We start from the raw sequence: 16,258 nt of genomic DNA, 5'->3' as shown, positions 1-16,258 counted from the left end.
ATGATGAATTTCACATCTGTGCTTCACATTTAAACAAGCTTGGTTATCTTAGCTTAGCATAGCAGAAAGAAAATATACCAATGCACCTATATATATATATATTTTTTTTTTTTTTAGTTGTTTGACTTTTTTTTTTTTTTATATAGTTGTTTGACTAATCTGTGTACAACTCAAAATGTAAAAACAACCATTGCCTGAAGTCAATCCATATTTACTATGCAGGCCAGCTACTGGCTTCATTTACTTGTTGGTGATGATGCATACTTCAGAATCTGTGTTTTGTATAATATAGGATAAATTCTTCAGTTTCTGTTACATAGGAAGAAGGACACATGGACCCAACTGTGCTCAATCCAGCTGTCAATCACAAAGAAATAGTTGTGTAAAATAATAATAAAAAAAAAAGTTCAAAGAAACTGCAGATTTTCACTTTTGCCGCTGAAATACTGGTTACAAAGTAATTTGTATATTTTGCTGATAAATAGTTTTTCCATATGCCTGATAGAGGATCAAACATTGTGGTTATGCTGTAATCAGAGACTTAAATGTGATGATTTAGAAGTTTTGCTTTGTAAAGGAGAAGCATTAGTGAATGATTCATCAAGCATTTTTAAAGTTTTACCTCTAAATTACTATCCCTTATAAAAGGTAGGCTTGGGCACTTTCCAAAATCTAATCACAACAATGTCTCGTCTAAATGTTACTATGTACCATAATTATATTCCCGGATGTTATTGTGCTTGCTTGACTGTAGTAATAACTGACTATTATTCAACATATATACTCTTTAATGGATATACTCCCTCTTCCGATTTGTAAAGACCTGCCTCTGCTTTCAGCATTTCTGCACAAAAGGACACATTTATTACTTTTACATTTATTACTGCCAAAAACAGAGTGTGTCTAGTCACAAGGTCACAAGTCTAAAGTCCAACCAAAGTCCCCCTGTCCAGCACAATGAACTAAAACTCTCCTCCATCCTTTTAATAGGCAATATGGGGAAATATTGAACAGTAATAGTTGATCGAAGGCACCACATTTATTAATACCCACCACACACACACACTCCTGAGAAAGGTCACAAAAACAACAACAGAAAATCAACTTCTTCTCTTCCTAAGTATTTATACATCAAAGAGTCGCTTGATTTAAAATGCATGAATTTCCCCCCACAAACACCACTGGCGTTGACTTTATATGGTGAGCCATTCGACGGAGCAATCGGCAGTGTGTCAATGCAAACAGTCTGAGCACTGTGAGAGCTCTGAATGGGAAACAATCCAACCTGAATGTGTCTTTGTTTGAGATGAAGGGCATCGCGGTTGCCGTCTGGGACTATTAAGCCCACTTTCTGAAACAGTAGAGCCGTGTGTATAAGGACGGCTCAAAAATAGAAGCGTCCCTCCTCCACTCTCTGAGGGAAGTTGAGGAGGAAGAGGAAGAGGAAGAGGAGGAGGAGGAGGAGGAGGAGGAGGGGGGGGAGGAGTTATCAATCTCCAGGCCACTCATTCGACTCAATTATGTCCTGCAGATTGTTGCTCTTTGATGTGCTGAAGTTCTCACTGTGCATTTCTCCCTTTCTACGTGTGTGTGTGTGTGTGTGTGTGTGTGCGTCTCATAAGCTGCGATTGTCTCCAGCGAGCAGAACCCGGTCATCATCATAGCTGTAGTGGCTGTGGCGGGGACCATCATCCTGGTGTTCATGGTGTTCGGCTTCATCATCGGGAGAAGGTACGCTCTCGCGGGCCCCATTGACTCTCCGCTCCTGTGAGTCTGCGCTTGACAATTAGCCTTTCTGTCACTCAAAGGCCTCCACGTCTGTGGAGTCGTCACATGCGCACAAACACGTGCACCCATCATCTTGTGGCATGCTGTGCTAATGGGTTGTAATGCATCATATTTTTTCTTTTCCCCTCCAAGCGCACTCCCACCCCCCACTACATTAAAAAAAAAAAAAAAAAAAAGAAAAGAAAAGAAAAACTTAAGCAATTTTTGCAGAGCCATTATGAGACAAGTACTCCAGAGTGAGAAAGCTTTGGCTCTGCATTCCTCGGCGTGACTGTGTGAGATCCTGAGGGCAGGATGAAGCAGTGGCGCTGCTGTTTTTCCGCCGTCACAAAGCACCCTACCCACTGTCATTATCACCATTTCATACTTCTGCTGTGTTTTCCATCTGCACGAACAACATTTCATCAGCTTGCTTTTAATGTTGGCCTCATCAGATTTAGCTTTTCCTCGCCTGCCTATACCAGGACGTGCAGATGTCAGACTTATCCCACTGGCATTTAGTCTGATTTCAGCTTTCCAGTAATGGCACAATCCTTGATGGCAATTGAAAATATATATCCAGAAATCACATAAAAAAAAAAAAAAAAAAAAACAACAAACAAAAAACTTATATACTTATCATGCTTGGTTACTGTTTCCCAAATAGCAATATAAATAGCAATATAAATAGCAATATAAATATTAATGCCTCATCCAAGTGATAGGAGCCGATTTCATAAAGATACTTGACACTGGTCTGTGGTCTATTTGACACTAGAGTTACCATGGTAACTATCAATATCACCCACACTGAACAGCAGAAAACATGTTTTATAATTTCTGGTTTGCCACCACTGTTTTGGAGTGAGCAGATTTTGTCTGATGTACTCTTCTAAAAGACAGAGCTCATTGGTTGGATTTTTTTTTTTTTAACATAGGAAAAAAACTGTTACCTTTTGTTATCTGTTACAGTATATTAGTATCACTTAGGATAGCTAACAACTGAAAAGTATTGTACTTTGGTCAGTAAAAAAAATTTATTTAAAAAAAGGTTCTAGCTAAATTATCTATATAACCCCAGAATCCAAACAAAATGCCCAGTGAATTTTTATTTACGTATTTTCCCTTTGTGAAACTTTGTCACCATTAAAACTGGTGAATTTAATATATAGCCATCATTTCTGATTATTTCAATTCCCATCAGGTTTTCCTGTCATTCTCCTATGGTATTCGGTAGATTTCCACACTCTGACAGCTCTGCATTCTTGAGCTTTTAGTACCGTGAGCAGATGCACCCTGGATGGCAGATTTAAAATTGAAATGTTTGTACATTTCAGTTTATCAAAGAAACAGATATTTTGCCATGCAGTTTCTCACCTTGTGACAATCAAACGACAAAGGTTTCATGTCCATCTGAGCCACAGAGTCTCCTGACACAGTCTTGCATAAAATAAATGTTAAAAACAACAGGCAAAATCCACAAAATTGAATCAGATTCAGTTAGCCAGCCAATATGCAGCATGCATGGAGCTCATTAAATCATGCTGCTGATTGCCTGTTTATGAGACTGAGGATAAAAGTGAAAAAACAATACTGGTTTTAGTTTTTGAACCAGCAGTGACCAGTGTCAGTAATAATATTGTAGGATACTTGGTCCTACTAACAATTTGGAAATAATTTTTTCCTTTGAAAAAATCTAAATGTAAATAATAATAAATGCTCTGAATAACAAGCCAGCAGATGGGAAATGGGACATTTTATTATGAATATGGCATGAACATAAACAGACCATTCAGGTCTTCTCTAAAGATTCATATCCTGGTTCCGTTCAAAGCCGCTCGAATCGTCCATAAAAGCTCGGGAAACAGGATGTGGAGCTGTCACAGAAAAAGGATGCGTATGAGCAGTGGAAACATGGTTTTTCATCTACAGTAAAAGCATAACCATTACATGTGGCTCGAGGGAATATTCCACAGGTTGATATCCATTATAGGACATGTTGAGCAGTTGTCTGCAGCGTTTGTATTATCAAATATTTTGCATGATTAGATATTTGAGTTATGTTCCTTTGCTGGCCTGTTGGGTTCAGTGCTCCTGCTGCTGTTGGGCTTGTTGGGAGATTTTTTCCCACACGCACACTACAGCACATTGTAAAACTTGTAATTGAGGGTGTTTATATCTCCGGTATCATCAACTGAATCTGCCACTTTCCCTCTTCTCTTTCCTGCAGGCACTGCGGCTACAGCAAAGCGGATCAAGAGGGCGATGAGGAGCTCTACTTCCAGTGTGAGTGTCTTCATCATCCAAACACACGTATGTGTCTGCGTATATATATATATACATATATATATATATATATATATATATATATATATATATACATGCAAAGAGCTGCATCATGAACAGTTAGGAGGACATAAAATCTATCCTGAAGAAAAAAATATTACTGGCCCAGAACTAGGCCACATGCTTGTGTTCCTTCTGTCCCATTATACATCTGGTTCTAGTTACTTGCTACTTCCATATCTGAACCAATTGTGGTGCGCACACACAAAATATTCAGTTTATAAGCCGACACGAGGATTTGCTATCCTGAAGTACTGAACAATGAGCAGGTAGGCTGCTTTAAAACCTATCCAAACTAGCAACATGCATCCTGTCCAGAAATGGGCCACATGCTTGGATTTCTTCTGGTCCAGCATACCTGCAGGTATCTGTAGGTCTGGTCTGGTCCAGACAACAACTGGAATCTACACGTTCAGTTGTTTAGGTAAATGGCCCAGAGCTGAGCGGCAGAACTGGGCTAGAAGATACATTCTGCTCTCTGGGTTTAGCACCTACAGGCCATGGCTGTTGAGTCCGATCTGGGAATGATTGGGCTTACTACTGGTGCTGATGTGGCTATACTTTGCCTGCGTACAATGAAGAAGTCAGGAAACTACAGATGAATGAATGAATGTGACAGCTGTCAGGAAGGGAGTAAAGGGCTGACCCTTGATTACAGAGGGTCCTTTGAAAGAAAACCTTTACACAACAGCACAGTTGGTTTTAAGAAGTGACAGAATTTCAGTTTACTGTGTTATAGGTGCTTCTTTTTTACACCACCCCTAATTATTCCCCCAGAGATACAGCTGTATACAGCTTCCCCAAGTGGAGCTGTAATGATCCATGCTGTAGGCAAACTGCTGATTTGAAAACAAAGGGGTCAGGGGTGTCGCAAAGTGTGCAGCTAGAGCAGAAGCAGTGCCAGTGAGCCCAGCTTGGATGCTGCTAAGTATGTGCCAGATCCACCTCAGTGACTCACAGGTCACACCTGCTAAAGAAAGAAATAATGAAAGAAAGAAAGAAAGGGAAAAAATCTGGGAGAAAACACAAACAAGGTTTGTGTCTGGCTTAATGGAGGGATCTGCCATGCAATATCAAATGACAAGAGGCTGCCAGGGCGACAGAAGCCAGATAGCGACCCAATCCAACATATAGACCCAATTTGTCTGCCATGTAGTGGCCAAGAAAGCTGTGATAAGACATTTCCTATCAGATCCGCTGACATCTCGAATGGACAAAGCAATTATGGGAGCAAGTGGAAGGGAAATCTCAGCTGCCAGCATCCCCCACACTGTAGCACAATGCATTTGTTGTATTTGCGCAGCCGGATTTCACCAGCGTGCCTTCTACCCAATTGGGAAGCTTGCAGTTATTTTGTCCAGTGTGTAGTCATTATTAAAGTTGCACATTTGTGGATTTTAAACTTGACAGGTTATATAGTTATGAGTCATGTTAAAAATATACAGTGCAATAAGACCCTTTAGTGGTCTGTTACTGAATACTGCATAATAAAACTTAAAACTGTAATTTGCTGTTAATTTGAAGTACTATTAAATGGTCAACCTACACTCCCCTAACACTATGGCCTTTATCTTTAACCTTGTTGTCTTCTCTTTATTTTCTTCACAACAGGCTTCCACTTTCACTTCAGTGAAATTCATAAGGCAGTCATTTCGAAATTGCAGGGATTTATTTTTTAAGAAAACCCCAAAATGCCTCACTTCAAGCTTCATGCTAAGAACATAATTAGAAATGTGCATCTGCACCTCCCACAAAATCCAAATCAGTTTCATTTGTGGATTCCATTATTATCTTATTTGTTGCTGTTAATGTCACTGTCAAAGGCTATGATTATTCATTTGTTAACTGTCAGTCAATATAAACCTATTGTGTTCTGCTGTTGAAACAGCTTCCACCAATAAATCAGAACATGCTGCATGTAGCACATCCTCCAGTGGAAGGATATCCAAAAGGCACACAGAAGTGATGAGCCCGACTGGGACACAATTATTTGTTTAATGCTTTGAATTTGAAAACACTTTTAACATCATCTGTGCTATTTTCAGTGTGTTTTACTATTTGTGCTCTTTGACACTGCAGTACATTGAGCCCATTAGACCACTGTAGCGACAGAATGGCACCGGAGACAACTTAATACTTCAATGACATTAAAACTATTAGGTCAGATGAAATCAATCAGTTTTCAGTTAAAATATCTCTTTGGTTCTTTATAACTAGTGCAAAATATTCCCTGTGTTTCAAATTCAGATTTACTTGTGAGTTAAGTTAGGTAACATTTGAATTACCTCAAACACGTTACTTTGTGTGTTGAAATTTTCTTTGGTTATTACAGTTTATGAAAAAAAGGAAAGATTCAATGTTCATCTTTATTTTTTCTTGATTTTTGAGCTGATATTGCCAATTGCAGTGAACAGCCTTTACTGAGTGACATATATAAATAGCTGAGGTTGTGTTTTTTCAAAATGGCTACTTGAAAAGGTAAAACTGAGAAGCCTTAATGTGAGAATTTTAACAGCATTCATCACATTTAAAGTCAGACAATAAAATGAATTAAAGGTTAAAAATGTAAACTGGAAAGTCTACATGAACACCAACTATAAAAATTTATCATAGTCATATAATTTTTGATTATCTCCTGCAATTTCTGCACCGCACAAAATGTTATATTGGAAATAATAAGTTTTTTTTTTTTTTGAGTTGTCAAGTGGAACTTGAAGAATTCAGAAGTGGTGCTTACAAAAATCCAATAATTACAATGCTTCCATGAAAAATATTTAATCACTGTTGGTTGCGCAGCTTATTGCCATGGGCAAACTAATGTTTTTTTGTTTTTTTTTTAATCAGCTTTAGACTCTTGAGATTTAAGGGAGTAAATCAAATTGAAATAGTAAAATAGTGAATATTTCAAGTGATATATTACAGTTTGGGCTAACGTGAGCATTGAGACAGAGTCCTTTTCTTCTCAGCTGCAGGCAAGGTGAAAGGTAACTGGCAGCCTCATAAAAACACAAAGCATAGGTTACTAAAATGTTTCCCTTTCTCTGATGAACACCCCTCTTTTGTGTGTGAAACGACTCCTGACACTGCCCAGCACCTCTCTCTGAATCGCCATTCTTTGGTAATCGTTTGCCTGTCAGATGCCTGCTGGTGCGCAGTATGCATATTTAATCGTAACAGTAATCCTCTTACCTTTCTACAGTCAAATTTCCAGGCACCAAAACCTACATCGACCCTGAGACGTACGAAGACCCAAACAGGGCTGTCCATCAATTTGCCAAGGAGCTGGATGCCTCCTGCATTAAAATCGAGCGGGTTATTGGAGCAGGTGAGCCCTTCCCCGCCGCGTCTCTCAGCTCTTTGCTGTTTAGTCACTCCATGCTCTCATATATCACGCTGACAGCCAAATATTTATACCTTGAGTAGGGACACAGCTTTATGCATGGTATATTGATTGTGCAATTGCAAAGTGAGGAAAAAGTTCATTACAATTAATGTGTGTCTGGGAGATGCAGTCATTGCCATTCCTGTTGCTAAAAAAACTTGCTGCCACACCGGTTTTATAGAGGCGGTCGATGACAGCATCCATGAATCTCTAGCATGTCTTATTATAGGTGTTAGGTCTAGGACTAGGTTACACTCCCCTAACTATAACAAGATGTCACACACCAATTTGTAATCCACAAAAGCACAACTGCTTTGTCTCAAAAATTGACTAATGGATTTGTCATCGTGAAGTGCGTGCTTTTTTCTTTTCTTTTTTTTTTTTAAATAAGCCAGTAAATTCAAAACTCACAAGTATTTTAAACAGGAGAGTTCGGGGAGGTGTGCAGTGGCCGGCTGAAGCTTCCTGGGAAGCGGGATGTGTCTGTGGCTATCAAGACTCTGAAGGTGGGCTATACAGAGAAGCAAAGGCGGGACTTCCTGTGTGAGGCGAGCATCATGGGGCAATTCGACCACCCCAATGTGGTTCACCTGGAAGGTGTCGTCACAAGAGGTGAAGACACTGTAAAGACGAACCTGGAGAACAGTTTGAATGCTCAGGTTTTATTTATTTTTATGAGGCAACAGTGCCACAGTTGTCACTAGTGACATTACATCTGATTAAATTAGCCCCACTCACTGTTTAACATTTTCTCATTTAGCCACTGTAATAAAAGGAGCAGATGGTAACTTTTAATTAAAAGTCAATGAAACTCGCAGCTAAAAATAACTAGGAAGCCATTTTGGCGTGGTCGTTTATTGTGAAGCATTTTGGAAGCAAACAAAATTTAGGTATCAATTAATCATCCCTTTTTTCTTGGTCTACTTTTTTTTTTTTTTTTTTTGGTTCTGCAGGAAAACCAGTCATGATTGTCATCGAGTACATGGAGAACGGCTCATTAGATGCTTTCCTCAGGGTGAGTCTCACCTTCGGAGCACAGGAGGCTTATAGAGCTGCATCTTTTCTAACTTCTCTCGAAAGTTTTCCCTAAGAGGAGGCGGGTTGCAATAGGATCTGTGCGTTGCATAAATATCATAAATCTTGTGATAGAGCCTGCTGCAGTGTTATGACCTACATTTCCCTCATGGTCAGTGAGAGTATGACTGACCTGCCTGTGTTTCTCTGCAGAAACACGACGGTCAGTTCACAGTCATCCAGTTGGTGGGGATGCTGCGGGGCATAGCGGCAGGAATGAGATATCTGTCCGATATGGGATACGTCCATCGAGATCTTGCTGCACGAAACATCCTTGTCAACAGCAATCTTGTATGTAAAGTTTCTGACTTCGGCCTGTCAAGGGTGATCGACGATGATCCTGAGGCTGTCTACACAACAACCGTGAGTCAATTAAACCGCCTGCTCTCTCTCCCGCTCTCTCTCTCCTTCGCTCTCTGTCAAAATTCTCTAATCGAGTCACAACTGCTGCATGAAAATAGAGCAGGGTGTCTACTCCGCCCATATAGCAGCACAATGTTTAAATAAAGCACCTTTCTCATGAAAGGTTTTGAAGTAACTCATTCCTTAGTAATTTTTCATAATCAAGGACTAATATTCAGTTACGAGAATAAGTATGCTAATTACTGATATTATTATTATTATAAAGATAACATGTCTGCATTTAAAATAATTCCATCATATGCCAAATAGTAAGTTCAACATATATGGTTAATTATATTAATTATATTAGGTGGAACAAACTGCTATGATATATATGATATATATAATTGTTACTATTACTACTCCAGATGTGTCCTAAAGGAGCAGCTTCATCTAGTGAGATGTTAGGCCATTTCCACATAGATTTCAATACAATCTGACTTTGGCCTCACTTTACAGATATAGAATCCACTTCTACCCTTTAAAAACAACAAGAAAGAAAGCAATTACAGCCTGCAGTAACACATCGTAACCATTTTATGCTACTGATGCAAATAGTGTGTACTTAATTGCTGTGTTAAGATGTGATTTTGTCTGTGGGCGTCGCATGGCTCAGGGTTGAGCGGTTAAAATGGTGGAGTCATTTAAGTGTGAATATATTTTGAAGTTGCAGTGTTTGCATGTTGACCATGTTTGTAACTCTGAAACTCTCTCTAATTGACATTTTAGGGGAAGATGCAGGATGTAATGAATTTGATCTTTACTCCAGCCACTGACCTGCATTTCACTGAACAGGGCGGAAAAATCCCCGTCCGGTGGACTGCTCCAGAAGCCATCCAGTATCGTAAATTCACGTCAGCCAGTGATGCGTGGAGTTACGGTATAGTCATGTGGGAGGTCATGTCCTATGGGGAACGGCCTTACTGGGACATGTCCAATCAAGACGTGAGTGAACAACTGATAAACCATATCCCGTACTTGTAACCTAAAAGGAATGTGTTGTTTTGTGTACATGGATGCCTATGTAGCGTTTTACAGAGAATAAAACCACCATCAAGAGTGTTAGTACAGTCAAGGTTACTCATTACCCATCAACAAATGCTGCTATCTTAACCAACTAATGATGTAACAAGTGCATGAAGCATAAGAAAACAACGTTTTCCAAGATTAATCTCTAATTAGCCCTAATGAAGACATCCCAGGAAAACAGAAAATCACTGATAAAAATCCCAGTTTGTGGTTTTTCTTTGAGGCGTTCTCTCAGGACGCCCATGAGAGCAGCTCTGCGAGGATGGTAACCTTGGGCTTAATTAGTTCAAGAAGTCTTGCTATTTTCATGCAGTTTTGAATCCATTTGAAGGAGAAACAGTCCTGAAATGGGACAGGCATGAAAATTAAGTCCTGAGAGCACAGGGTTTGTCGGTGCTATTAATATGAGTAAGAGCAGTGGAAAACACTTGTCATGTAGGGTGCTTCAGATTCAAATGTTCTACGTTCATAATGACTTATTGTAACGGAGCCTAGTGCGAGAAGCTGCATATTACCAATAACACAGCAAACAAGTTGTGCATATATTAAAGTTTGATTTTATTGCTTTGTTTTAGATGTAGAATTCCACCAGTTTTTCACATCAGCTTTACAGCCCGTGGTCAGTCTGTAGTCTGTAGCTGTAGTTCAGTGTTTCTTGAACTTTTTCACACCAAGACCTAACCACTAAAACAAATCTGACTGGCCACCTAACTTCAAAACCAATCGGGCTGCTACAGCCTGCAAGATTTTATCCCACATCTGAAACTTTGGTACAGGCAGGAGCAGTCAAAAAAAAGAATTCCACTAAGTCAGTGTATTATAGGAAAGTGAGATCCATATATATATATATTTTTTTTTTTGCATTAATGTTGATTATTTTTAAGGATTTGTGGAAATCAAATATTACATTACTGAGCAGCTCTTTAAGTATCCCCTTTTATAGTTGTTATGCACCTTTAAATGACATATTTAGTTTATTCATCCCTTGCAAGGGAATTACTTCACCTCTCTCTTGTTGCACATAAAACATTGCAAATATTGCTAAGATTTATGCCATCCAAGTTCTAAAACTCGCCATGAGTCATCCACATCAGATTGTATCCCCTAGCGATAAAATAATAAAATAACGATTATCAAGTTTTATCAAAATTATACAATCAGTCTAAACACATCCAGCTCCCACCCACTCCAGCTGACACCACAACCCCCTGTCAGTGTTATGAAACTCAATGCACCAAGGCTTGAAGGAAATTGGGAAATTTCAGGGCTCTATTAATTTCTATATTTAAATAAGATAATGTATCTTTGAAGGTGCTGAATGGAAAAAAAAAAATAATTTGGGTCATCAGTCTACAATGAGCCATAATCAATACAATCATTTTTATACGAGTTTCTATATCGACATCAGCTAAATTTATTGCACTGACTGCTGACATTGTCCACACTTTCCTTCCTCAAAGAACTCCTTTGCCTCACACATATTTGTTTTTGTTTTTTGGGGGTTTTTTTTAACAAATGTCACAAATTGCTATAATGATTGACTCGCCTGCAGTTCTCCGAGTGCTGTTGCCTGCTTTTCTGGCAGTTCCCACTGTGAGAGTCCAACTGTGCCAGACCACTAGAAGCTTTGCCTTATTGGTGGACACTTGACACATTTTGATTGATGGCAGAAGGCGAGAGAGTCCTGACTTTGAGATTCCTGCGTGGCGCCCAGTGTTCAGTACCCATGGCATTAGAGGCTAAACATGATTAAGATTCTCGGGCGCTGCAAAGTGGAGGCCCGCTGATGTTAGAAATGCTAAACAAGATGTCCAGCTATTATAGTGGTGCATGTGACATTTTCCCACTCTGCTACTTGACAGTTGTCAAGGTCAGCATTGTTGTTTAGTTTTTTTTGTTGTTTAATGTGTTTGTTTTTTTGGTTTTTTTTCTGCTTTGTCAAGATGTCAGCATATATTCTCCAGGGATGCTGGAAGAACATTACTGTCCAACTTACTCCTCCCTATAGTTTCAGAAGTTTGACACCGCTTCCCTGAATAGTTGATCTTTTGTGGTTTATAAGCATCTAAATCTCACGTATTTTTGCAAAGTGTTGACAATCCAACTACAAGCATGCCCCGCGATGCCATGCAGGTTATCAGCAAAATCTTACAATCGATTCTGAAACCCACAGTCGAACCGTAACGCAACACAAAGACTGGCAGGATATGATTCCATCTCCTGAAGTGTTTGTGTAAAAGCATAGCTGGAGCTTTTAGCACTGACTGAAGGCAGAAGATTGTTTTCTGCCTGTGCCTGGTGAGAGAAGACTTGCAGTAATCAAGCTGAGGCGAAGTAAAGAGCATGCATAACCTTTTCAGGATCAGTAAATGATAGCTTGATGAATGAAGTGCAATAAATCACACAAGCTCTTTAACATGACCGTCAAAGTTAAGTTCATTTATTTATTACATCTTGGATCTCATTTCCTTTGTCTTTGGCTGTTGTCACCTATGAATTATGATAACATTTTCCTCAGCAGCTTCACTGATTATACTAGTTAGAAAGCTTTACAACGTTGTGTTTGGGGAATAAAGACATTTAACTATGACTATTGAACCAAGCACTTTACCCTGATTTACATTCATCCTGTCCTCCAAATAAGTGGTCTAAAAAATTTGGATGAAAAGGGCGTTTGTTTAAAATGTGTCTGAATGTGACATTAATGTGTTTACCCTTTCGGACTGAACAACACAAATCTCTGTTCTGGCAATTCATTATCACAACTCCACAAACTTAGGGCAGCACTGTGATAGAAATATTCCAAGAAGACAACTGATGCTGTGAAGACAAATATATTTTTAATCCTTAGAATGGTTCACATTCCAAAATTGCTGAATCCCCCTTTTCTCGTAATATGATTATGTAGCTTCTTCAGTTGGATGCTTGGTAAATCACCACTTATTTTAAATCCATGCCCCCACTGAGAAGTTTCCAATGTCGAGATAGTATTTCTTTTAGACTTGACTAAGACATTAGACACAAGGTTTCATAGTCTGAATAATCCTCCATTTGATGGGTAAATTGACATGGGCATAACATAACCTTGGAGAAGTTTGTCTTTAAAACATTTTTTTCAACTATTAATGATCCCCACAAATGGAGATAACTAATATCATTAATAGCAGGAGTTCAGTAACAGTAGAGTGATCTCAGCAGCATCATTTTGAAAGAGGAATGTTTATATATTTAGTATCTGAGTGGCATGTTGGTGGAATAGGATGATTAGAAACTTTTTTCTTTTTTTTTTTTTATTGGTTAACTGAATGTTTAGTTTGTTAATGGTTTAGACCAAAGGTTGATAAGAAATGGTTTGACATTCAGGTTTGGATGAGACTAAAAGAGGATACCAAGAGGTTTGGGTTAGGGTGATACTAAAGGTTGCTATCAAAGAGTTTGAATTCGGGGTAAGAGTGAACCTAAAGGGTGGAACAAAATGGTTGAAGGTTGAAATGTTGCTACAGGGTGGAGAAAGGGGCTAGGGTGATACAAGAGACTGATGCCAAGAGATTTAAGGTGAAAGTGATGCTAAATGCTGATACTAATAATCCATCTGTTTCTCATTCTCCAGGTCATAAAGGCAATAGAGGAGGGCTACCGTCTTCCAGCCCCCATGGACTGTCCACCAGGCCTGCATCAGCTAATGCTGGACTGCTGGCAGAAAGACAGAGCTGAACGCCCTAAATTCGATCAGATAGTTGGCATCCTCGATAAGATGATCCGTAACCCTAACACCTTGAAAACCCCAGTGGGGACATGTACAAGGTGAGGAAACCCAGAATGGCTCATGGGGCTTTCTACAATAAAGAATTCTAACTTTTATTTTAGTGCATTAGTGGATGATCCAAAGTGTCCAGAGGATGATTTAGCTTCTGTAGTTCACAGATGAAAGATAAATCCCAAGGGATCGATACCCCAAAGCAGCCTCCATGGCTTTATGGTCAATAGCAGGGCTTTTAAATCAATCTCTATAATGAGTTCCTGGTACTTTAAAGTGCAGCAGGGACTCCAAACCTCAGTTTGACGTCTGTCAAATGAATTCTATTTGCAGTGAGAACATATTTTCCTGAGGTGAGATTGAGACTCAGAAGTTACCACTGGTTAAAAAGTCCTTTAATATGGAGGCTGTATGGTGTGGATGCATTCAGATTGATAAGATATTGACCAAAATATTTTTTATAAGCAAAAAGCCGACATGCTGGATCTGTTTGTGAATGTTGTATTGATTGAAGCCTCCATTAAGCTTCTTTCTACCCCGATTTGCAATTTACTGCACCGCTGGATGCCTTCGGCCGTTTCTTTGTCTCATCTCGTGCTTGATTGTGTTTTTGCCGTTCTCTTTTCACATAAGGTGTAAACATCTTTCTGTGCTCTTCCCACAGACCAATTAGTCCGTTGTTAGATCAGAGCACACCAGACTTTACCGCTTTCCGCTCAGTAGGAGAGTGGCTGGACGCCATCAAGATGGAACGATACAGAGACAACTTCACAGCAGCTGGCTACAGTTCCCTGGAATCTGTGGCCAGGATGTCAATCGAGTGAGTAGATCAGAGCCCTCAAGGGGTTAAGTGTCGGTAGGGAACACTGATAGCAGCCACGTCTAGACTGTGATCTCACGCACATGCTCTTCTAGCTAAACCTATGTAAACAAATATACTTTTTGGAATTTTCAAGTCCAGTTGCACTCCTTTTGAACTGACGTCCCCTGAGCTTTAGAGGTTTCTGTAACAGTACATCAAAGAGTGCCCTCGGCCTTTATTTACTGCACAGGCCTTTTATTCACTGAAAGTACACATAAAGTAGGACTTTATTCCAAATTCTCCCTGTTCTACCAGCATAGTTGACCGTGTTTGAGTCGATACACTAATAATTCAAACAAAGCACTTGTTGATGATATTTCAGCGGATCTGAAATCCTTAGCCTGACTAGTGCACATTATAAAATATTAAAGATTAAGAACCTGTAAAAAAAAAAAAAAAAAACAAGTGTTCTGCTACCAGTCATTAATACCTGCATAATTGGGTATGAAGTCTTGGCTATCACATTTCACTCTGGCTGGATGAGAACATCTGAAAATCTAAATATGAGCATCAGACCAGACTGTGGCTCCAGATTGCATGTGGCTCTGTTCCCACAAAATTTCAAAGATTCAGAGGAATAAGAAAAATAATGAATGTTTTGACCATCCCTGTTTTGCCACATCTTATTTGAAATCCCTGTAAAAAAATAAACAAACCTGTGTGTTTGGTTCTCCGTTCCTTTCAATAATGTCCTGTGCTGTGGTCCGGTCCATTGACTGACATCATTGTCCTGTCATCCAGGGACGTGATGAGTTTGGGGATCACACTTGTGGGCCATCAAAAGAAGATCATGAGCAGCATACAGACTATGAGAGCCCAGATGCTGCATCTCCACGGCACGGGGGTCCAGGTGTGACTGAGTCGACCTGCCACCTCAGCACAGAGGGAGGTAATCAAAAACTGAACTGATCCGGAGCGGCTCCTGGGACTTAACCGGGAAAATGGTCAAAGTAAACAGACATCTGTTATGTCTGACTCTTCCGGCTGCATCCGGAGCGAAATCATTCCTTTGTTCCTCAGAGACGGACTGTGGTCTTCAAAGGGCACTAAAGAGAGGAAAAGGGCAAAAAAAAAATAAAAAATAAATAAATAAATAAATAAAAACAGCAATGAAAAAAAAAAGAAACTACCTGGACAAGACATTTTTCTTTTCTTTTTTTTAAGAGGCGCTTGCAAACTCAACCACATATCAAACGGCACATTGGAAAGGAGTTTGACGCTTATTGTTTCTTTTACTGAATGAATGAATTAGGTGCACACCACCGCTCTGGAGTATCTCACTATCTTTGTTTCGTTAACCTTTCTTTGTATCAACCACCGTGACTTGTTGCGCATGGAGCGATTCTTTCTTTTCTTGGACTTGACAACAGGGTAAACTCTTATTTCTCCAAAAACAAAGGAGAACATTTTAGGTCCAGATTCCAAGGAATGTTTTTTTTTTTAATTTGGACTCGCTGGACTGTTTGAACTGTTTGCAGTGTTTTCCATGGTATCCTCACAATGCGTGTTTGCCGCCTGCAGGTGTGACTTTTTTTTTTTTTTTTTTTTTTTTTTTTTGGACATGGTTTCAAACGTAGGAATTTTAATTTTGATTTTTTTTTTTTTTTTGTATTTTTCTTTTGAAGCGGAAGAATTTTTC

General features: G+C 39.3%; 1 protein-coding gene across 2 annotated transcripts in view; it reads left to right on the top strand.

Moving 5' to 3' along the window:
* epha7 (eph receptor A7) overlaps positions 1-15,754 on the top strand; it is an 86,052-nt gene extending 70,298 nt beyond the window's left edge. Inside the window, exons 8-17 of one of the 2 annotated variants that reach the window (XM_029497156.1) lie at positions 1,623-1,731; positions 3,998-4,053; positions 7,313-7,438; positions 7,922-8,107; positions 8,449-8,510; positions 8,723-8,932; positions 9,767-9,916; positions 13,611-13,804; positions 14,422-14,577; positions 15,361-15,754. In XM_029497156.1, the coding sequence (XP_029353016.1) occupies positions 1,623-1,731; positions 3,998-4,053; positions 7,313-7,438; positions 7,922-8,107; positions 8,449-8,510; positions 8,723-8,932; positions 9,767-9,916; positions 13,611-13,804; positions 14,422-14,577; positions 15,361-15,475 (1,364 nt within the window). In that variant the 3' untranslated portion in view covers positions 15,476-15,754. Of the gene's footprint in view, positions 1-1,622; positions 1,732-3,997; positions 4,054-7,312; positions 7,439-7,921; positions 8,108-8,448; positions 8,511-8,722; positions 8,933-9,700; positions 9,917-13,610; positions 13,805-14,421; positions 14,578-15,360 lie in introns of both variants that reach the window. The other variant, XM_029497155.1, reaches the window with a different exon arrangement.
* Positions 15,755-16,258: the final 504 nt, after the last annotated feature.

Source organism: Echeneis naucrates, chromosome 24, assembly GCF_900963305.1.
Source record: "Echeneis naucrates chromosome 24, fEcheNa1.1, whole genome shotgun sequence".
Taxonomy (NCBI): Eukaryota; Metazoa; Chordata; class Actinopteri; order Carangiformes; family Echeneidae; genus Echeneis; species Echeneis naucrates.
Note: the sequence above shows the minus strand (reverse complement) of the source record. Positions and strands in the feature narration are given on the sequence as shown.